This window comes from Salminus brasiliensis, chromosome 7 (genome assembly GCF_030463535.1).
Source record: "Salminus brasiliensis chromosome 7, fSalBra1.hap2, whole genome shotgun sequence".
NCBI classification, from domain to species: Eukaryota; Metazoa; Chordata; class Actinopteri; order Characiformes; family Bryconidae; genus Salminus; species Salminus brasiliensis.
Genome location: NC_132884.1, coordinates 17,740,669 through 17,763,958, shown reverse-complemented (window position 1 = coordinate 17,763,958; position 23,290 = coordinate 17,740,669). Strand labels below are relative to the sequence as shown.

Here is a 23,290-nt window from a genome sequence, read left to right as displayed (position 1 = left end):
CAGGTGGACTCAACTCCACTCCTTCTATTAAAGATGCCCTGAATTTGGGGTGTTTATCTCATTTGCTTAAGAGACACTGGTGGAAACGGAGCCTGAAGCTGCCGGCCTTCACTTCCACATCAATTTCCGATTAATGACAGCCTCTGAAACACCACCACCACCACCACAGTGACAGTGACAGTGTTATTATTATTAGTTTGTTACTTATGGCATTTAAAGCCTGAGATACTGGGACACTCTGCTTGTTTGACATCTCACGGTTTGACTGTATTATACAATAGGCTGGTGGGATTGGAGCCTAAAGCTGCTGGCCTTCATTTCCACATCAATTTCACTGCCTCATCATTTTAAACAAACACCACAAATCTGCTTAATGATAACAAATGTGACCAAATCCACTGTGACAGGAGCGCTTTGCTGTCCCGAATTACACACCAGATAATAACACAGCACCACTTGTTCGCCAGAGTGTGGCAGATACAACTCTTAACATCCCCGGCACTAATTATATCTCAATTTAAAACGGGCAAACTAGTGTATAATTCAGTAATTGAGTGATTCCAGTCTTCCCTGCCCTTGTGCCTTTAGGGCAGTGCGTGATTAGGACCTGTCAGCTGCTGGAGTGAACCTGAAGCAGCCAAGCGTGCAGGCCTACATGACCTGCTATTGTTAAGCCTTGTCAACATATTCACTTTAATTCCCCGCAGTCATTTAGGAATTGCTGCTTTCGAAAAAAAGAAAAAAAGGAAGAAGGATGGTGGGGGTGGTGGAGAGTGGGGAGGGTGGAGAGGTGCACTAATTGAAAAACAATTGGCATTTTATATTCTTGGGAAAAAAAGCGTATTAATTAATAGCCCTCATCCACATGGCGCACGATGCCCCAAGCCTCCCCACACACCCTCCCTTCCTTTTCCCTTTGTAAAAATGTCTATTAAACATAATTTGAAGCGAACGAACGAGTTAATTTCTCATTAACCTTTAAGCTACGAATTATGGAACAGTATGCTGGCAGTTCCACAGCCTTTTCAGCATATCTCTGTACTTGGACTTGAGTGATACGAGGTCAGATAAGCAGTGAAAATGATGCTGTTATCGTACATTTGAGATGGGGTTGATCAGGGCTCCTCTGCTAAACCGGACGCTGCACAGCACTGACCACCGAGGCTGAGACTTCAGTTGTTTGACTCCTCCCAGTCAAGCAGCACTGATGTAATTGCACGTGACGTGGGCAGAAGCATATTTTTTTGGACGACCAAAACGGTGTATCCCAAACAGGTCTTATCCTTGTCAAAATGTATTGATTTCTGGCCTTTTGTGGAGCAGATGATGTCTCTCTTTGCCGGGCGGATGTGGTCAGCGGGAGCAGCTCGGTGTAAGCGGGTTCAAACCGTGGTCTGCCCTTACACACACATACACGCACACACACACACCTTCTCTAATGAGACTCAACACATCACACCACTCCACACTTAGCTCTGATGGATCAACAAGAGGTTTATAGACTTGTTCCAATACAAACATATATATATGAATATTATAACATATAATAATATAATATATATATTCATATTCTATATTAATACACACACAAAAATTATATATATATAGGTTGTGCCTTTTAACAAATGCATACACCCGCACACCCTCCTGTAGTACTCATGCATGCATGTTGGACCGTCCTGGCCTTTTTACTGGGGTGTTGTGGGGGGGCAGGAGATGGGCAGTGAGGAAGAAGGGAGAAGGAGAGAGGAGAGAGAGAGAGAGAAAGAAGAGAGCGAGTGAGACCATACGAAGGTGATGAATTTCTCTCAGCCACAATCAGTGCACCTGGGTTTCCTTTGGTGTATCCAGAGGTAAATAATTGATGTGGGGATAAAAGCGTTAGTGGAGGGAGTAAGACAGGCAGACAGGCGCAAGGGGGGTGAAAGCCTGACCATAGCCCACCACACCCCCACCCCTCACCCTCCACCCTACCAACAAAACCCCAGATCCAGTGCCCACACCACTACTCCTAGCCCTCCGCCCCATCCCTCGTCCCTCCTGAGCCTGGCCCCTTGCTGTTTGGTGGCCCCTTGCGCCACCCCGTCGGACCGGCTCTTGAAGTGCAAATCTGTGTTCTGACTTGTTCCTGGTTGCTGTCAGCATGCTTTCCTCTTGTCAGTGGCGATTGACTTGGGGCTCGTCTCACCCGTGTGCTGCGAGTGTGTAGCAGGATCATTGACAGGCCAGTGACACTGCCCAACCGGATAATGGAAACCTATTGATTTTTTTTTTTCACTCTCTATCTCTCTCTTCCTGTCTGTCTGTTGTTGTTTTTTTTTTTAGTGTGGGCCCTTGCACTTTTCAGAGTGACCGTCTGCAGAGCAAAGGGGGCACTGTCCACGGTCCTGATCTCATGGTCACTCCTCCTGCCATATGAGATGTATTGGCGGGGGGGGGGGGGGGGGTTAGGTGGGCATGAGTTGAAGCTTCTGAAGAATAAAAAGAACACAGGAGTAAAAAAGAGAGGAAAGGAGAGAAGGACCAAAAAAAGCAGCCATCAATCAATCAGCAGTTTCTCTTGGTGTTGGTGTCAGGTCCACCTGAGACACTGCGGTTAAGAGACAATGCTAAGTTGAGATTAAACCCCTCTCTCCCTCTCGTTTTCCCCCGAAGCCCCGGCCCTGTCTTTGTCACTACCTCTACGATAAAATATTAAGGATGTGCTTATGCGCCGGAGGGCATTTTTAATTAGCACCTAAGGTTATACTATTAATATGAAACAACTTACCAAAGTCTCTCCTTCTCTTATGCTTTCTGGAGGTTCGATTTAACAAATAAAATACAGCGATTAAAGGCGAACACACAGCTTACCTCCTCTCTCGTTTTACAATGCCAACTCATTATCCCCTCTCCGCTCCCATTAAACACGCTCTCGCCACCACGCTTCCCCTTCTTTCCGCGTCGGGAAGGGATGACACATCTATACAGTTTTAATAGAGGAATCTCCTGAGAGCGGGCCTCTTTGATTCGCTGCCTAATGATAAGCATGCGCTGGTCTGTCAGCGGCCTAGCCCCTGTGGCAGATGGCTGGTGTGGATCTTACACTTAGATACACATTTCTTTATGTCCCTGCCGCCCCCTCAATCCACCCCCCATTCATAATGCTGCCAATAGAATAATAGTGGGGGGGGAGGTGTGTGGGGGGGGGGCGCAATCCTGGTCATGGTTAGCTCAATCTCATTATAATCCTTCGTTTTTTATTCATTCTGCCCCTCGGGATGCTGTCTGCCCACCGCACGGCTTCCATCCTTGCTGGAGAGGGAGGCCCTTTTGATTCAGCCAGGAGCACCTAATGAAGTCACAGAGAGATACAATTACTTCCCAAAGCAGGGGCATTAATGTACTCCAAATTCCCTCTGGAGGAACGTGATGACAATTGGTTTGTACAGCTTTGATCGCCTGTCTAAGCCCTGCCCAGGATAAACTGCAGGGTCGCCCCCACCAACACTCGCCTACACTCCCCCCCTGCCCCCCCCCCCCCCCTGCCCCCCCCCCCTCTAGCAGGCGCGAGATTGACCCTGAACACACATGAACCAGCCACAGCCTCCATTATCAGAGCTGCTGTCCCACAACAGACAGAGCCAGCCAGCAAGATGGAGAGGATTACTGATTACATAACACGGAGATGGCTTTTTCACTGGAAGTAAACCTCATCCACAAAGAGACCGCTTTAGAAAAAAAAACACATGGAAGGAAAAGCGGGGCACGACCTGACACAGGGTACAATGTAACAGACTTATTCCCAGAGTTAAACCAGCTGACGTAGCATGTGCTGTTAGATCAGTGTTATCAGTCAATGTTCACAGCAATGGGACAGATTTTTCGTATCTAAAAGAATGCTGTTTGAATACTTGAAATCACACCTGTGGGAGTTTAATCTCAATCTTGGTTGGCTGTAATGTAGCAGTGAGAGTTAGCCAGGTTAAGGTACATGCTTCATATGTTGGGGTTGATTGTAACAGTGTTACAACTAAGCCTCTCAAGAGAAACACTGAGAAACACGGTCCATATCACCTCATTTTCAAATTTCTGAAAAATCATCTAAAATCAAATTTAAATTTATTTAAATTTGACTCTGTTGATAATTTACTTTAGTTATAAAGAACTTTGCACCGGCTCTGAGTGGGTGAGTGGTCTAATGTGCTGCCACTGTGGCCTGGGGGGGGGTCGCAAGTTTGAATTCAAAATGCCGCTTTGCCATCGGCGCCCTGAGTCCGAGAGAGCACAACTGCTCTCTTTCCTCTTATCACTTAAAGTGATGATGGCCAGGTCAGGGGTCTTAGGTGGTGCGGCGGAGGGTGTCCGCATTGGTTTGAAAAGTTTGAAAAAAGGAAGGTGGCTGAATGAACATGTATAAGAGGAAAAGTCTATACCGGTGGGATAAAAAATGGAAATATTTGACAGGCAAAATTAAACAAAAAGAACCCTCTAATTAAATGAATACAATTAATTAGTGTTGAACACAGACCCCTTTCACTACACAAAAAGTAAAGGTGTGTCAAATGGTTCGTTGAGCAATGCCACTTTTGTTTGCATAAGAAACTATGTGCATAAAAGAGACGTCTAAGTGTGCAGAACCTTTAAATTGGTAAAGAATCTTTACATTTAGTGACGATTCTTTAGGGATGGTCTGTAAACTTATTTTGATGCAAATATTGTATGTGTTTGGGTTGGAAACTTCATTTGTCTCAAACAGCATAGAATTAAACTAAATGAAAGAACCTAAATGAATTGTGCTGGTACTGTTTGGTATTATAAATATGTTTCAAAGTAGTTATTAAGTGCTTTACAGCAGGTTCTGAATAATAATAAGTCTCACATTTAGTAACTTAATGACAAGTTCAGGGTTCAAGGCGATAACTTTACATGAATCAATTTCATTCAGGGAAAAGCGGAAGCACACTTATTTGGATGATGTTTTAGCAAATATCCCAACTCCTTCTGATACAATTAACCCTTGGAATGAACATTAAAATATTCATCATATTCAAGGTTATTTGGGGACACAACTTCTACATTTTAATTTGTGAAGGCTGTCCTTGGTACTAATTTTGGTTAAATACTTAATAAGAAAATAAATAAATGCATAATAAAATTATTAAGCAACAAGCAAAATGTGTTTTCTTTAACTGTAAAAATAACAAAACTTACTTGCTTTAAATGCAATGCTATTCTTTACATATGTTAATAAACTGAAAGCCATTATCCTAATGTAACACATTTTATCCCTGTGGAAATGCTGTGAACATCCATGCATCACTCTTTCAGTGTGCACTAACATAGAACAAATACAAATCTACACATTTGTGATGACTTAATTTATTCATTTTGAATAGTATATTACCTTAAAAAGCCTAATGCTTGGCAAAGTGCTGTTGCACCTACCTTACAAACTACTCGCATACTATACAAGTTAACCCCTTAACACTTAAAGTACATAACCGTCATATTCGCTTTAAAGTAGTTATCAAGTGCTTTACAGCAGGTTCTGAATAATAAGTCTTACCATTAGTAACTGAATGACAAGTTCAGGGTTCAAGGTGATAACGTTACATAAATCAATTCCATTCAGAGAAAAGCAGAAGCACACTTCTTTGGATGCCTGCAGAATCGCTCAGAGGTCCGGGACGCACATGTAAAACTGCACATATGAAAATGTTCGTAAATAGATTTATTTACCACAGAAAGATGGGATACATGATAACTGGTTCTCTCTCAGTACATCCTAAAGTAAGGGATGGCTAGTAGAACGCCTCATGGAGTTGTCGAGATGATCAAACGTAGACCTTCTGAGTGGCACATCTAACATTTGAGCACCATAAATGATGATTCCACTGAACCCACCCGTTAAATTAGATTTCAGCATTCGCTATGCCGTAAGCAGTGTCTGCAGGAGTTACAGCAGTGTGCAAGAGTATCACAGAACAGTGTGCTTCAAACATATACCTAAACAGTTAAAATGAGCTTAATTCAGGAGCTTGAGTATTGCATTATTCTGATATATACTCCATTCAGGATTTATCAGTCAGCAGAGGTTTGGGGGGGGGGGGGTTGCAGTTCATTTGTTCGAGAGTGTCTTTTAAAAACGCTAAAATCATCTTCTTATCATGTCCGAGGTTGCATAAGAACATCTAGGAGAAATCCTAATCAGTAAGTGTAGATGTAGCTTAAAAATAGCTTGTACCGCTTTTCCTCTGAGTAAATATTCATGTCGGTACACTTTTATATTTTCTATTCTTTTGCTGATGTGTCATTGACCTTACAGACCTTACATGTAATGTAAATGGCATGCCATGTCCAAGAAAGGCAAGATATAAAAATAAGGGAAGGAAAGAGAAGAAAATAAATGGTCCGTGTGCAATATAAGAAACCTTTTTTTTTTTTTTTGTATTTCGCTCTCTCTCTCTCGCTCTCTCTCCTTTTCTCTGTATATCGTTTTTTAACATGTTTTTTTCTTAAACTCTTACAGATAACTTTATATATAATATGTTTTGTTTACATATCTCTGCTTATGTACATGTGCAGGACAGGTACTAACGGTAAAGTGAACAGAGCAGGCGTGTAAACGTGGAGTTAGGAGAGCCCCTGAGAGAGCCGGGAAAAGGGCAGAGTGTCCAGAGACGGGTCACACAGCTCCTCGCACACAGCCGTTACCTCCACCATACCTGCCCCTGTGCCCGGGACGCTGGTGTGCATGAGGTGTCTCTGCAGGTGCTTAACCCAGTCCTCTTGCACAGACTGAGGGCCCTGGAAGACTAGATCACAGAACCTGAGAAAGAGAGAGAGAGAGAGAAAGAGAGAGAGAGAGAGACATAAAGACATAAGCATTTAGTAGGGGCAGACAAAGAGGGCTCTGATGTGATGATAAAACGATTATTGATGAATCTGATGCATCTTTTTTTCTATACAGGATGTCTGTGTTCTCACTGTGTGACTGTGCCTGGTACTTGGTATTTGTAATGATCCATAATGAATTTACATCCAATATCTTAACTTCTTAATATCTTAATAAATAAAAACAAATAAAAATGATGCGGCAACTCAACTGGAAGGTCTTGCTTTGAGGCTGCTGTAGAAAAACAGTAATAAAGCTAATAAAGAAAAAATCCTTGTAAGTGGTCTGCCGTTCCTCTGCTACTCTGCACCCGTGTGGCTCTCATTCACTGCTCTTGTTTGAAGCACATGAGACACTAGTTGTCACTAATCAGTGATAAAATGCACAGTTATGGGGACATAAGATTCTGTGGTAATGGATGCATCACGCATCACATTAGAGCTATCCTCCCTTTTTTATTTGAAGAACCTGGCTTCTTCTGACTGGAGTTCTCCACCCCTGCATTAACAACTCAAAAAACATTTTTTAAAAATTGTGAATTGATTGAGAATTGCCCAAATCTGCATTGCTTCGAAATGCATCGAAAAACATGCATTTTTCCCAACCTAGTATTTAAAATTAGACTAATTTACTAAGTGAGACATCACTAGAAATGAATCTGTGTTTAGGCAGAAGCTCACACTGAAATGAACACACCAGCAATCTTACACAGGAAGACATATTTAGTTTAACAACCTGCTCACAACATTGCTTTTTTAAAAATATCCGCTAGTACAAATTAATAGTAGTGTAACCCCTAAAAATGGTTTTAAGTACAAGGTTTGGCCATTCTTCTCCATATAATGCTTTATGAATGTTTTTTTAGTAGGATTAGAAAGCCTCTGTAGCTAATCCAGCATAAAACACAATCTTTATGGCAAATCCTACAGCACAGCTACTCTGACTTTATAACATACAAAACATCTAAATCATTAATGTGGCCTCTGCAAAGGTTTGGGTCTCTTTCAGAGTCAGGATCTTTAACAACCCACATATCGCAGCTTGCAAGGTGAAGGCCTCTAGTTCTAAGAAATGTCTTTGGACTGTCTTGCTGCACAACTTGTTTAAGGTCTAGCCATAAATGTTTAATGTTTAGGTAAGTGGACTGGAAGGGCAATTCCGAAGGCTTAATTCTGTGTCATTTCAGGTAGTCCGTGATGGACTGCAAGGTATGTTTTTGGATCGTTATCGTGCTGTAGAAGCCATTCTTTTCTCAGCTTCAGCCAGGAGCTGGTTTAGTATTTGCATTCAGAATAGGGCTGGGCGATGTGGTACTACACTATACTATATCACAATATATCACTATATCACATATATATATTATATTTAAAGCCTTTTTTCACGATACATGATGTAATCACAGACTACATACATCAGTAGAGATAACTACTATATACTTTCTCTTACTGAAAGGAGTGATTTTTACTGGTCAGTTTCCTTTCAGTCCTTTCAGTCCTGGTGGCAACATAACCTTAAAACAGGATAGATCCAACCCCATGCTTCACAGTTGGCAAAGAGTTATTTTCATGATATGCAGCCCCCTTTCCTCCTTCCTAATAAACCTTTGCTTTAATTGTGGCCTATCTTAACTTTTTTAGTCCACAGCACTTGTTTACAAAAACACCTTGTTTAAAACTCACCTGGCTTGTCTAGATGTTTTGTAGCACACAATAAACGTTGGGTTATGTGAAGAGGTCACATTTAAGGTTTTCTTCTTATGACTCAATGAGGACTATGTTTGTGCAAGCAATGCTGCACAGTGGAATAGTGCACAACCCCCTAGACTCAGCTAAACCTTCCAGCATGTTTTTAAAAGTCATATGGGGGATTTGATTTCTTAGAGCATGCAAGCAGTTCTCTCCGAGAGCTGTCTTGGACTTTCAGTCTCATCTTGACCTCCACAGTTCCTTTGAACTGGCATTTCTTAATAACATTCCACACTTTAGAAAACCGCAAGCTGAAAATGCTTGACTATCTGCTTCTAGATTTCCCCTGCCTTGTGGGCATCGATTACTTTCCTTCTCAAATCTTTAGACAGTTTTTTAAAAGGACCCATGGTTGCTGAGTGTTAGCACAAGGTTTGAGGAGTTGGTGAATTCATACAGCTTGGAAATGTAATAGAGCTGACAGTTCCTGATTACTTCTGAAGAAAGAATGTGTAAACATTTCATGAGAAATAAAATCTTAATAGGTAAACACACACTAAATGTAGGAAGACTTTTTCCTCGTCCTATAAAAGACAAAATGTTTCTAGGATATATAAATATATCCAAAATATTGATTGGAAGGAGGAGTGTGTGAGTAATCAGAGCAGAGCTGAGTGCTTGTGAGTAAGTGTTTGAGTGGTGTAAAGTACCTGCAGGTCAGTCTGTAGATCACTTCAGAGGCTGTGTGTTGAGAGGGAAACTCCTTCCTTTTTGGCCCGGGCCTTGATCGAGGTCGCTTCTGATTACAGTCGTAAGCTGCAAAACACACAGTAATGAAAAATGTGACATGTAGGTAGGTAGATAGATAGAAACTATATATATACACCTACACTACACATAAATACACACTACATTTCACAAAGTTAGTTGTTTCCATGATGCTACCACAACATAATAGACACCACAGCACGTCTTGCTAGTGTCATCTGAGCCCAGGGCAGGGCATTTACAAAATGTATTAGATGCTTACATATGGAGACCACTTTTAAATATATTACAAATACACTATATGGACAAAAGTTTTGGGACACACCTCAAATCGTTGTATTCGTGTGTTTGATTCAGTCCTAATTCCACAGGTGTATAAAACTGAGGACCTAGCCATGCAGTCTGCCTTTAGTAACATAAGTGAAAGAATGGTTTCTTGGTTCTAAAGAGCTCACTGGATGCCAGTTTGGCACTGTAAGATGCCACAGTTGCAACAAATCAGCTAGTGAGATTTCCTCCCTCCTAGATATTCCACCATTAACTGTGGGTGGTATTATTAAAAAGTGGAAGCATTTAGGAACCACAGCAACCCAGCTACTAAGTGGCCCAACCACATAAAGTTACAGAGCAGAGTGGGGTAGCCAAACCTCCCCTGACAATAACAGCAGCACGATAATCAAAAAATGCAAGCCTTACATCACCAAGCACAAAGCCAAGCGTTGAATGAAGTGGTGTACAGCAATGTGTTCTGTGGAGTAACAAATCATAGTTCTCTATCTGGCAGTATGATGAACGAGTCCAACTTTGTGGAACTTTGGGGAAGTTTGGTGTGGAAGACCTTGACTGGCCCGTGAGGAGCTCTAACCTCAATCCCACTCAACACCTTTGGGATGAACTAGAACAGAGACCCTCCTGTCCAACATCAGTGTCTGACCTCACAAATGCTCTACTAAATAAATGGGTAAAACCTCCCCCAGACACACTCCAAAATCTTGTAGTGAGCCTTCCTAGAAGAGTGGAATCTTTTACAGCTGCGAGAGGGGATCAACTAAATATTAATGCTTATGGATTTAGAATGGGGGGGGGGCATAAAAGCTCCTGTAGCTGTAACATGAAGGTGTCCCAATACTTTTATCCATATAGCGTATATCACATTTATTAAGGGCATAAACAGGTCTGCTTAAATAAAAGTGAACATTCAGTTATGACAGAATGTAAAGTAGTCGTTAATGAGATTTCTTTGTAGTGTGTAAGTGAGCATTAGAAACTGTATATTGTACATATATGCTGCTAAGAAATTATGAAAACACAGTCGGACACCTACACGTTCCCTCTAGCAGAGCAATCCTCTTCCTGCGTGCATAAGCCCGAAGATGATTGGACAGACTGACAGCACTGTGGAAAGTTGCGTTGCAGTGGATGCAAATCTTCTTATTTATTTCAAATTTCTCTGCAAAAAAAAACAAGATAGAGAAGAATATCCATGTTGATGAAAAGCAATTAACAAACAGATTAGCTCAATTAATTGCAGGACATAAAAACACACAGCCCTATCCGAATATCTGCGTACTACATTTGCATGAACATATGTTATATTTTACACTATATTTAGAATAGTTCAAGGGGATAACGTGGTGTGTGTATATGTGTGTATGTGCGTGTATGTCAGGGCAACATTCTGAACACACCACCAGATTGAAGGAAATAAAGCTGTGATTCCCTCAGAGTCTTCGCCCTCTCACTCCATCTGTTGTCAAATCTTTTAGCTCACTTTTTTTTTATATTGTTGAGAACAATGTTTATCAAAATACACTCCGCATGCTTTGTTTTTATTTTGACAGCGGGAGAATGAAAATGTTCAGGAATAATTTCGCCCCCGCTGAGATATGACAGGCTGAATCAGGTGGTACACAAAAGTTATGCGAAAGCTGATAATGTGCCGAGCTGTATTCTAGTTTGAGTTACGATGCTATATATCTGCACCAACTGTGCAATCCGGCATCTTGCTGCAATTCAAGCAAAAGGGTTCTAGACAGAACCCAAAAGCAATGCTTTGGGTCATAGCAAATATATTTTGTTTTTATTTATATTTAAAGGTTGTATATAGAACTATAGATCTGCAAGAGGTTTTCCCTGTATTTGAAGAACCATTTAAACAGACAGAGAGGCACATTCTAAGTTAAATATATTCTATATAGAACCCAAAGGGGTTCTTTGAGACTTAACAATAGTACAGTCTACAAGAGGTTTTCCTTCTATATGAAGAACCACTGTAGCAAACAGAGAAGCACATTCTCAGCAAAACTTCTATAACTTCTATATTATACCCAAAATGAGCTATTTGACCTAATGACCTAGCATGATTTCTTAAGAATTGTTTGTAGAATGATACATCTGCTTGTATGTTGGTGTGGTGTAACAGATAACATCTGCCAGTTAGTTATTACACCATGTAGGAGACTGGGGTTTAAGCTATTTGACCTAATGACCTAATATGAGACTGGGGTTCGATTCCCAGTCTGGGTGCGCAACACCAATACGAGCCCTTGGGCAAGACTCCTAAGACTGCATTGGCCCACCTCAGTAATACGAGTAACTTTGGATAAGAGCACCAGCTAAATGCCATTAATGTAAATGTATTTGAAGAACCATGGAACAGTAGTGCGGAAAACTGGTTCTTTAAATGTTTGATGCCATAATGAACCATTTTGTAAAATGGTTTATAAAGAGACATCCAGAGATGAACCATTTAACCAAGTAAAGAAATACTTAAGCATTCAAATCATATATAGAATAGTTTCTTGCATTTTCATGGTTGTATATAGAACCACATCCTTTACTAAATAACATTTTCGGGGTGCATTTTTAAGCACTCAAGTGGTTCTTTGAGTTGTAATGGTTCTATATACAACCAATGTCCCTTTTTATTTTGAAGAGTTTATGCAAACAGTCCGCTACATGAAAAGATTGTACATAGAACAACAGCTTTTATTAAAAAAACCCTTGTGTATTTAACAACCCCCTGCCCTGTTCTTCCACTCCCTGGCCACTTTATTAGAAACCTCTACCTTGTGCTTCCACTTCCTGGTCACTTGATTGGAAACCCCTGCCTTGTGCTTCCACTCTCTGGCCACTTTATTGGAAACCCCTGCCCTGTGCTTCCACTCCCTGGCCACTTTATTAGAAATCTAAACCATGACCAGCTTTAGAACTGATGCTTTATTGTGTTTCAACTGGTCTAATCTTAAACTGTTAACCTGTTTCAGGTACACTGCTGCTAGTGTCAGACACCTCTAGTCAAGTCAAGTCAAGTCAGATTTATTTGTATAGCGCTTTTTACAACTGTTGTCGTCACAAAGCAGCTTTACATAATTAGTAAATAATAAAAGACAGAGACAAAGAAGAAATAATGTAAGACATGATGGATCAAAGACCTCCAGTGAACAAGCCAACGGCGACAGTGGCAAGGAAAAACTCCCTCAGAGCTGGAGGATGAAACCTTGGGAGGAACCAAGACTCACAAGGGAGACCCGACCCATCCTCCTCTGGTCAGAGCTATTTAAACATTAATGATAAAAAATTACCAAACCAGATACAACAGATAGTTAATAGTGGTGATATTAATAGTGGCAGACAATCTACTATATTTACTCTAGTAAATATATAAGAACGCCTGAACCCCTTTTTTAAAAACTGTATGCAAACAAACTTTTTTCAGGGTGCATTTAGTGCAGTGTTTCCTTGGGTTCACCACAGTTCTATATAAAACCACTGCTTTTACTAAAGAACTTGAAACCACCCCTTTTTGTTTTAAGAAAGCATGCAGACATTCTTTTAGATGGATGGATGGATGATTGAATTGACAGAAGGTAAAAGTAACTGAAGCTATTGGCCATGTTGAGTGAAAACCGCAACAGCTTCTAGTCGCTTCACACCAAATCGAGAACAACATCTGCTACTTAGGCTTGTTTTTCCGCGACAAGACACCAAAGGTTATTTAAATTACCTGCGAATTGTTTTACTGACAATTACACGCAACAAACCAACAGATGTCTCAGTTAATTACCTAAATATCTTAAAGCGCAAATATACATTTTTTTTCTTTCCTTCTTTCCTCCTCGTCACTGTCACAGTCTTTCTTGATTAAAAAGCGAAAGAGTCAACTTTCACCAAAAAAATGTCCATCTGAAAAAAAAAAAACTGCAGCAAGGAGCTTTAATAAGGCTGTTTAAGTATTCAAATTTCTACAATTCTAGCAGACCGTTTGAACTTCCTGCCAAGGCTGTCAGGGCCCCACCTCCGAGCTCTGCACTCAGGCAGAACAGCGCGTGATAAACCTGATAAAAATGAACAAGCGCCAAAAAAAAAAAAGAAAAAGAAAAACGGACGAAATTAAGATGGACGCCCCGAACAGAAGGATGCGATTTGAAATCTTCGCTACTGTTTTCTGCGCTAATGCGGATGAAACTCTTTATTTGGACAGACATGAAACAAAGGTGTGTAAACACAGCTGATGCGTTTCCAGCGTCACTTCAAAGGGCGCCACAGCTTTTACATTTGAATTTCAAAGCCACTTCGGATGACACACATTCTTCTTCATTTGCGTTACAATAATTCAACGGGTAGCAAGCTTTTTATTTTTCTGTTTTTTTTTCATCCCCTTTATCACTGCACTTTCTGCCTCTCACTCTCCCTTTCTCTCTCTCTCTCTCTTTCCTTCGATGGCTTCCGGAGGCGTCTCTAGACTTCAAGGTTGCAGAGAGAGAGAGCATCAGTGCTTTACGAAGAGCGAGGTGTCTGCCATACATATTTAATAGCGGAGTATATGATTGAAATTGGGTGGTTGAACATGAGCGACTGTAAATAATGAAAGCGGCGGAGGTGGAAAAAACACACAAAACAGCAATGAAACAAGGTTTTTGTACCGGCGCTACATATTTATCGTCAACACAGAGCGCTCCCCTGTACATGCTGGCTGTAAATCTCTCCGATTAGTGCCACTGCAGTTAATCTAACTGTCATTACATGCCGTTGCATTGCACCCCCCCAAACCTCCCAACTCCCCCTTCCTGAGCGTAATGCAATACCTACACAGTTACGGCTACGTATAATAGAATAAATAACGTTCCGTGATAATCTGTGACCCAGATTTTGAGACATATCATACAATTTAGCCATCATCTGTCTGTCAAATCGCAGCTATAGCCTTTGATTCCACATCAATAGAAACAAGACAGATCATACACGCGGCTGTCTGCGAAACAGAGGAACCCTCTTGTTACAGTGGAGCTGCATTCTCATTAAAAACTGCTAGATGCGAGCCGGTGTGATTGCCGTAAACTTCAAGCCTGTTAACGTTACACAGAAGAAAGGGTCTGCGGCCGACGAGGACAGTTCTCATGCATCTCCGATGACTAAGAAAACCCTCATTTTGAGCAAAGGAAACATACAAAGCAATGCTGTTTAACAGTCATTGATTTCATGTGGACATATTATTTGATCAAGCTAGAAAGAACCTACCATGTAGTACTTAGTGTAGAAAATTAGGACACCCCATTAAAACCTTTGTCTTTTTGGACATGTTCAAACATATGGACAGTTGATTTTCATTTGAACAACACTGAAAGATGGAGGTAATATAACTAAACACACACAACTGAAGAAATGTCTTTTTAAAATAATTTATAAAATGTAATTAATAGATCTTTTAAAGAAATTGGGGATCCGAGTGGCTTAGCAGTCTATTGGCTGGCACTATGGCCGAGGGGTGGCGAGTTCGAATCCTGAGTCATCAGTGCCTGTAGTCCGAGAAGCAGAATTAGCCGTGACCTCTCCAGGTGGGCAGCTGCCCCGCAATGTTCGAGAGGAGGAAGGGCTAGCTTCGCATGTATTAAAAGAGACATGTGTAAAGTCGTTACCCTTCTTGTGTCGGGAGCATCGCTAGTGCTAGTGCAAGGGGGCTCTATGAATGGGTGGGTTAACTAAACTGGGAGAAAAAGGGACCAATTCGACAAAAAAAGGCAAAAAAAAGAAAATTAGAATCAGGAGCGCCATGATAGAACACGGTTAGTGAGGATTCTGGAGGAGCCTGTCTTATTAAAACTTCAGACACCTCAGGTTTGCTCTTGTTTGTTATAGTGAGTGGTATCACAATATCACCAGATCCAGGGAGCTCTTTGAGGCTGTAGATGCAGATGAGTCTAGGAAGGACATCTAACCAGGTTCAGCCCAAGAGCAGACTGCAAGACGTCTCCACAAAGATGTCCCCAATAATCTTAAAATGTCATCACGGGATCTACAGATAGCTCCTGCCACAGTACAGCATCTACCATCAGAAAGAGACTGCATGCGTTTGATTTTCAGACATTTTCGAGGTGTGCAAGGAAGAAGCCTTTGCTGTCAAAAAAGAAATAAATTAATAAAAAATGACTAAAGTTTGCCTGAGAACACCCAGACAAAGACCAGGACTTTTGGAACCATGTGCTTTGGACAAATGAATCTTGAGTCTTGCCCGGATGTCCTAACTTTTGTTCAGGTGTATGTGTTTAGTTATATATTACCTCCATCTCTCAATAACGTAGATCAAATGTCTGTATATTTAAATATGACAAAAAAAACTCTAAGGATTTCATGGAGTGTCCTAATTTTTTCACCTGACTGTAAGTAGTTTTTTATTAATAATGGGAGCCACAAAAGTTAAAGAAAGAGTTCTCTCTTAAATTTTTCGTATAATTACAAGATGATCTGGTTTCTGCCGACCCATGAAGCTCATACATTGCCACATGTGGTTCTATACTCTAAAAAAGGAGGAAACCCTGTCACACTACTTGCTAAACTTGTGTAAGTTAGACAAGTAGGGCTCTAATTATTCACTACTTTACATTTTATCTGAGAGACTGCAACAAACGCGGCAAAGACAGCCACGCATGCTTTGCGTTGTGTCGTTGTTTCTGACTGAGTGTCACTTTCTTCAATGGGTTCAGAAAGCCTGCTTCAGATTTGAAGTGCCATACTGTACTGAATCATAAAACTGGATGTCTACCTTATAGATATTCAATTAAACTCAGTGCACCATGGATTTTAAAACAAATCCCAATTATGCCTCAGGCACTGCTACAGACTGCTACTGCCGTGGAAAAGATGGCGAAGGATTCTAAAGTACCGAAGCTAAAACTAATACAGTTAATAATATATATGAAGTAATGCACACTCGCTCTCTTAATTCATAATTAAGAAAGTACTAACTTTTTCACTGCAAAAGTTGAACTGCAACGTCTGACCTTATTTCCAAGTAACTTGTAACTACGTTCTATTTAAACGGCAGTTGCGCAGGTGGTACTGAATAATCTGAGGTGATTACATATAGCACACAAACTGAATAAGAGGCTAAAATACATATTTATGCTATTTGGCAAACACTATTTTTTAATAGTGTTCATAGCAAACATTAGTTGATAGCAAACATTATTTTTGATCATGTTACAGAGGCAGATGAATGTCTAAATGAACATTAGGAGTCTTGCACAAGTCTTTCTGGCAACATGTCCGAATATATATATATATATATATATATATACACATATGCTTGTGGGGTCCTCAGTAGCTCGGTGGCCATAAGCAACTGCTTATATTGCTTATAGTAAGAAATGGCCCTGCTTAACGGTGCAGTGTGATGTTCTTGCCTAGACAGGAAACCCAAAGGTGTTGCCCACTATGCTAAACCACTACCTGCCAGAGAGCTAGAGACTGGGGTTCAGTTTTATAGTTTGGTTGACTAATGAATAAGGAAAAACAAGCTGTGCTCATGGCTTTTCTAAATGTGTAATAATAATAATAATAATAATAATAATATTAATAATAATAATAATAACTGTTTTCTTGATCATTTCTATTGCTCCATTGATCAAAATGTGATAAAACCAAAATCTAGGAGGAAGGCCTGTCTCTAAAACTTCTGCTCCTTCCAATCTAACATATACTATAGCTATACATGCAGATCTTTTTCCTGAGTGTCCTGGGACAAACGTTGAGCACTCCACCACCAATTCCCATCTGTTCTCTTCAGTCTTTTCTAGAGGTTTTTCTTGAATCTAGTTTTCAGTCCTGGACTTTGTAACCCTTGGTAGGTATGACACTACGTGGCCAATCAATTACTTTAACCATTCCCTAAGTTTGCAGCAAAAACGAAATCCAGGTCTGGAAACTGAATTTAAAGCCCAGATTACAAGATCACAACAGTTTATCCCAATTATTCAATACAATATCATCATATCGCCCAACTCTAGGGGAAAGTTTGTGTTTTCCTCACCTCGGCTGCAGCTGGAGCTCAGATCCTGCCCAGGCAGGTCTGCGGGAGCAGCGCTCTTGAATGACGGAACTATACAACGAGTCCTGGCTGCCTGCGAGTCACCTTTACCCTCCTGTAACTCCACGTCCAGTCTCTTTCTCTTAAGAAGTTCTACTAAAGTGCTTGATGAGGTTTCACTGATTTCATTAATCTCCTCACTCCTCTTCCTCTTCTCGCCATCTTCAGCGTGCAGCCCGTTGGAAGGCCACTGGCGCTGCTGGACCTTCACGGGGATGCCGGTGGGGGTCAGAAAGAGGCCCTCACTGTCTGCAAACTTCTGAGAAATGAAAGGTCTGGAGAGGTGTGGTTTGGCCTGAAGAGAGCGGAGAATCTTCCGGTGTTCATTCTCGTCCTGCAGCAGCTCGGTCAGGATGGAAAGGGGGGATTTGCTGACCCCTGTGATTGGCTTCCCAATCCGCTTCAAGTGACCGCGCACGTGATTGGACAGGCCAGTCTTGGTGTCAAACCAGCCCAGACACAGAGGGCAAGTGTGTTCTGTTTGAGACTCTGGCTTGTCTGTTGTGACAGAAAGAAAAAACAATATGAAGGTAAAACATATTTAAAGATTTAACCAAATTTATCTAAAAAAAATAGTACTCCAACTGAAAATGCAGTCGACCAGCTCGTACAAGGTGAGGTGTCTGATGGCCTTCAGTTTTGACATACTGTTATTAATAAAAACAGACAAAACTACAGAGAGGATTCAGGCTGCTTCCACTCAAGATGGTCGATTTAAGTTATGCAATGCACACCTGCTCACTGACAACAGTGTGTCATAATTGATGTTACTTGTCGACCCATCGTGATTCGAGGTAGGGATATCATAAGAACTGATACTCTGATACCAAGAATATACCAGAATATTCCAGATTTAAAAACTATTTTGCTGTTTCTGACATTTTTGAACGACAGAGAGAGACAAGCGCTGAACTGCTCAGCTCGAGGCTTCCTCATGTAATGAACGAAGACACAAGACCAAGGGGGGTGGGTGCGGTGATGGTCACGGTCATAGCTGGTCTACCATATATGGAAAGGAGGGGCTGCTCTGCCTTTTAGATTTTTTCAGATTATTTTCAAAATAAAAGTCGAGAAAAAAACTAGTATACACAATACATTTTACTAACAAATAAATAATAAAAGATATTGAGATTCTTAATATTATTTGGACTACTTTCAAGAATAATAAAGGACATATTATAAATATTCTTTTTTCAGTTCTCCATTTACAGCTCAAAATGACTCTAGATGATCATTTTCCAACAGGATTCATGAGATGTCAACTGTGATTATACTCTTTTCAAGCAAATACAACAGAACAATGCAGCAGTAAATTTGACCAAGTTTGATATACATGGTCAAGTTCATGCAAATATCTAAATTCTGTTAATATGTACATCTCAAATTAAGACAAATTTGAGTGGACTAGGATCTCCTGAACCTAATCTGGCATGTTTGAGTGTGACCAGCTCCTAATAGTCATATTTATGTGAATAAAGCTACATCCAACTATGAAAATGTCCTGCAAAGTTGCCTAGTGTGCTAAGAGTCAAATAACAGTGAAATTTGTTTATTTAATTGGATTTATGTCTTGTTCTGGTATCGAAATTGGTATCAAGAATCCGAGAATGTTAGTCATTTTGGTACCAACTACTAATTTTCTGTGTTATGATTTAAGCACACTTGCCTTAAGCTAACTGGTGTGGTTCAAACTTCCACTACTTGTTATCCCCACTAAAAGCTCCATAGACACGTAAGCGAAACTAACTAACCAATTTTGGACTTCAAACATGTCTCAGTTGACTGACTACAGTTGTAGTAAACAGATCCTTGTGTAAATAAGATCTCGTCCCAGAACTAATCACTTTAAGTGCAGGGTTTAGCTTTCCTCACAACCACAAATCACCTTTACGGATTCTTTTGTTCAGTGATGGTGCTCTTCTGCGGATGCGCGGCTGCCGGTCCTGGGAGGCCACCTGTTCAGCTGACAGCATGTGACGAGCATCATAACTCAGCCCCAACCTGTGCAGATGTCCTCTCACGTGATTGGACAAACCCACCCCTGACTCAAACACGGCAGGACAGTATGGACAGGACTTCCGGTCTATCTCAAACACGGGGGATGCGCGGTAGCTTGTGTAGGAGTCGCTCAGGTTTTGGTCAGTGAACTCTGGATTGTCCTCACTCACTGTGCTCTCGATACTCTCCTCTTTCACAATGAGAGTGTAAATTTCATCGTCATCTTCCAAGTAGCCATCGTGATCTGACTGATCCACAGACTCGGAGCAGTCTTCTTTAAGCGGAAACCCCTGCTGGATGAAGTGATCGGCAGCGTAGGGGCTGTGGTCATCTTCACTGCCATCCAGAAGGTTTGCCGTGGAGTCATTGTGATAATTAGCGTTGTTAGGGGTGTTGTTGTCATCATCATCATCATCATCATCATCATCATCATAATTATCATCATCATCATCATCATCGTCATCATCGTCATAGTCACATTCCTCCATGGGCTCAGCCTCCAGCCATTCTGGAGACTCTGGTTCATGTTTCATGAAAGGACTCTTAGGGGTGTTGTGATAGGGAATGGACATTTTTCTTTTGGAGGGAGATTTCTGCCTCAGCATCTGCCCCACAAAACTGCCTCTTTCTGAAGGATCTTTGGGAGTGCTAACAGTGCCTTCGTTTAGATGTACTGTTTTGCTGGAGATCCCAGTCTTGGTCGCGAGATGCATGTCAAAACTGGAGAGATATTTTGTCTTTTGTTCGGAGACAGCGCTTTCATATCCTTGATTGTCCTCTTCGACATACGGGAGACCTGTTGTCACATCTATTCTCTCTGTAGGCACAGATAATTTACTTGGCTTGTCACATCTCAGGGAAGATGGTGACAGGTTGTTTGCTAAGCTGCCAAAACTCCACTTGATCAGTGAGGAGCTCAATCCTTTACAGGATTTTTGTGTGCCTTTATCTCTCACATAAAGGTCAGCATTGCCATTGGACCACATGGAAAGCCCTGCTTCAGTTGACCCGTTCTGCTTGTCTTTGAGGAACTTTGGCTTCTGGGAAAGTGGAGCTGAGACATCAGCCTCAGCTTGGCCTGGTGACCTGTCTTGGTCTAACACGGGCCTTGAATGGTCGTCAGCTGTCGCGGTGTAAGCTTGAAGGTCATAATCATAAAGCGGCTCTTTGTGGACAAGTTCCAAGTGCTTCCGCAACACACTCATATTCTTTGTCCTAAATGTGCAAATATTACAAAGAAATGCGTCAAAGCTTTTTAAAAAACTGCCTTGGCTTGCGCTGAGGTGAGCTGTCCGTTGGTGTGCTTCCATATCCAGCTCAGTCATGGCTGTGTAATCACATTCTTCGCAACTGTGATAACCCTTGTCCTTTTCATGAACCTTGACATGCTGGACAAAAGTTCTGGGGCAGCTGGTTCCGAAGGCGCACTGGGGACACTGCAGCCGGGCGTCTAGGCCCTCTTCCCTCGATTTGTTCAGACCTTTAATCTCCTGCATGAGCCTCTCCCTCCGTGCCTGGTGGATCTGCATGTGCTTGTGCAGGGTGGAACGCTCGCGGAATGAACGCCCACACTCTTTGCATATAAAGGGACGGAGGACGCTCTCCTGCCCTACCTGATTATGCCTGTCTAAATGATACATCATATGCCTATGCAAATGCCTCTTCTCCTTGAAATGAACGTTGCACTTTGTGCACTGGAAGAACGAAGACTCTGACTTTTTGCCTGTTTCCAACCTACTCTTTAAACGCGCAGGTTTGCCACCCACGTAGGCGCCTGCTTCTCCGATGCCGTGGCCTTCATCGCACATGCCTTCCTCACCGCCTGAAACGAACTTCTCCTCGACAGCTGCTTTGTCGCAGGAATTCCCCAGGCGCGAGTCCATGTACTCTTTCAAACTTTCTGGCTCTCTCCTCCAGGCATGTTCTTTGCTAACGGACAAATCAAAATCCAAGTCCCCATCAGTGAGGGAAGCAGAGCTGAAGCTGTCGTTAACTTCTTCCTCGGCCGGGATCCTTTCTACACGGACCATTTTCCGCTTCCTTCTGCTCGGGCTGGCCAACGGAGAGCCGTCCATCTCCATCTTTCTCTTCGCCACTCCCCCCATTACCTTGCCTTTAAACAGGAATCGCATGAACTTCTTCTGAAGGCCCCTGTTCAGGTCTTCATAGTCGTCAGACGAGCTTTCGGACGACTCTGACTCCACGTCCCACAAGAACCCTGTTTTCACGCTCTTTCTTGTCCACAGACGGCTGATTGGGCCGTTCTCCGCGTCGTCCCCCACCAGCACGTCCATGGGAGCCTCTCGCTCACTGCTGTCCGACTCGGATGAGGTCCTTGTGGACGGCGCTTTCAGGACGTGCCCTTCTGGTTTTTGCCAAGTGTCTGATTGAAGCTCGCTGGGAGGCTGTAACACCTCGGGGTTCGTGTCTGTCCCAGGCCAAGGGGACGCGTCTTTGTTGGGGACGTGCGGCTCCTCTGAGGTACAGTGTGAAGCAGGTCCATTAACAAGTGCTCCTGAAGGCAATGAATCGTCTGTGCAGGGGGCAGCCGGGACACCGCCACAGACAAATGGGCTCGGCTGTGCTCCATTTAAAAGGCTTTGGTGAGTGTCCAAAGACTGGCACTGCTGTGGTCCCACACTGCTGATGTTGTTGTTGTTGTTGGTGGTGGTGGTGGTGGGAGAAGACGTGCGACTGCCTGACAGCTCCTGAATGCAATCTTCTGCGGGTTCCACCTCTTTCTCATCCTCTGCACTCTCTTTCACTGCTGCCATGACAGACACACCATCTACAAAACACAATCAGCGTCAGACAGGTCCATTATTAAATCAGGTAAATGACGATTAGGTAAATAAATGAAGAAAGGCATGAAGAAGGGACAAAACTCATTTTGTTAAATTCGAAAGAAAGTAAAGTAAAACCTAACAATTATAACCTTTCAGACATGCAAAAACAGGCCGCTAATTTCCCACCCAAAACGAGAAGGCCATTATTTTTTTTTTTTTTTTTTCTTAAGCCGCATTATGGGTTTCCACACCCACTGCCACCACATCTATTCACAGCACACCCTGCTGTTAGCCCTGGAAACACTGGTGAGGAAGCTTAATTATGTGAGCGCACCTCTGGGATCAGACCTTCCTGTTTCTCCCACTAAAGTTCTCAGCCGCCTCCTAAAATTGACCAATTTCCATGGGAACAAAGTACACCTCCAATGAGATCATATTATTCTGTCTTAGCACACTCTGATGGTGCCAAAGCACATCCCAGCACGAGACTGTTGTTGCTTCAATCTTGACAAATTGGCACACATGCACCAGTGCAACCACACACGCACGCACACACCCGCACACACACACATTCACGCACACCACACAAACACACTTCCCAAAACGCTGGACAGATTGATAGACAGAGAAGAAAATGACATTTTCGAGTGCTGAATGTGGCTCGTCTCGCAGACTTGCACCTCAAAATGAATGACATCAAACTCTCTAATTATTTTGGATGGCTCGCAGCGGTCCTGGATTAGAAGACGCTGCCAAATTTAAGGTGCGTCACACTTCGCCTCACCCCAAAAAGAAAGCACTATACCCTTTC

General features: G+C 42.1%; 1 protein-coding gene across 4 annotated transcripts in view; it reads right to left on the bottom strand.

Moving 5' to 3' along the window:
* Positions 1-2,036: 2,036 nt before the first annotated feature.
* znf644b (zinc finger protein 644b) overlaps positions 2,037-23,290 on the bottom strand; it is a 48,515-nt gene continuing 27,261 nt past the window's right edge. For 3 of the 4 annotated variants that reach the window (XM_072684046.1, XM_072684048.1, XM_072684049.1), the window contains 5 exons: positions 19,581-22,481; positions 17,639-18,193; positions 10,655-10,780; positions 9,273-9,378; positions 5,697-6,811 (listed from right to left, as the gene is read on the bottom strand). In XM_072684046.1, coding sequence (XP_072540147.1) covers positions 6,616-6,811; positions 9,273-9,378; positions 10,655-10,780; positions 17,639-18,193; positions 19,581-22,467 — 3,870 coding nt within the window. In that variant the 5' untranslated portion in view covers positions 22,468-22,481 and the 3' untranslated portion in view covers positions 5,697-6,615. Of the gene's footprint in view, positions 3,332-5,696; positions 6,812-9,272; positions 9,379-10,654; positions 10,781-17,638; positions 18,194-19,580; positions 22,482-23,290 lie in introns of those variants that run through there. The other variant, XM_072684047.1, reaches the window with a different exon arrangement.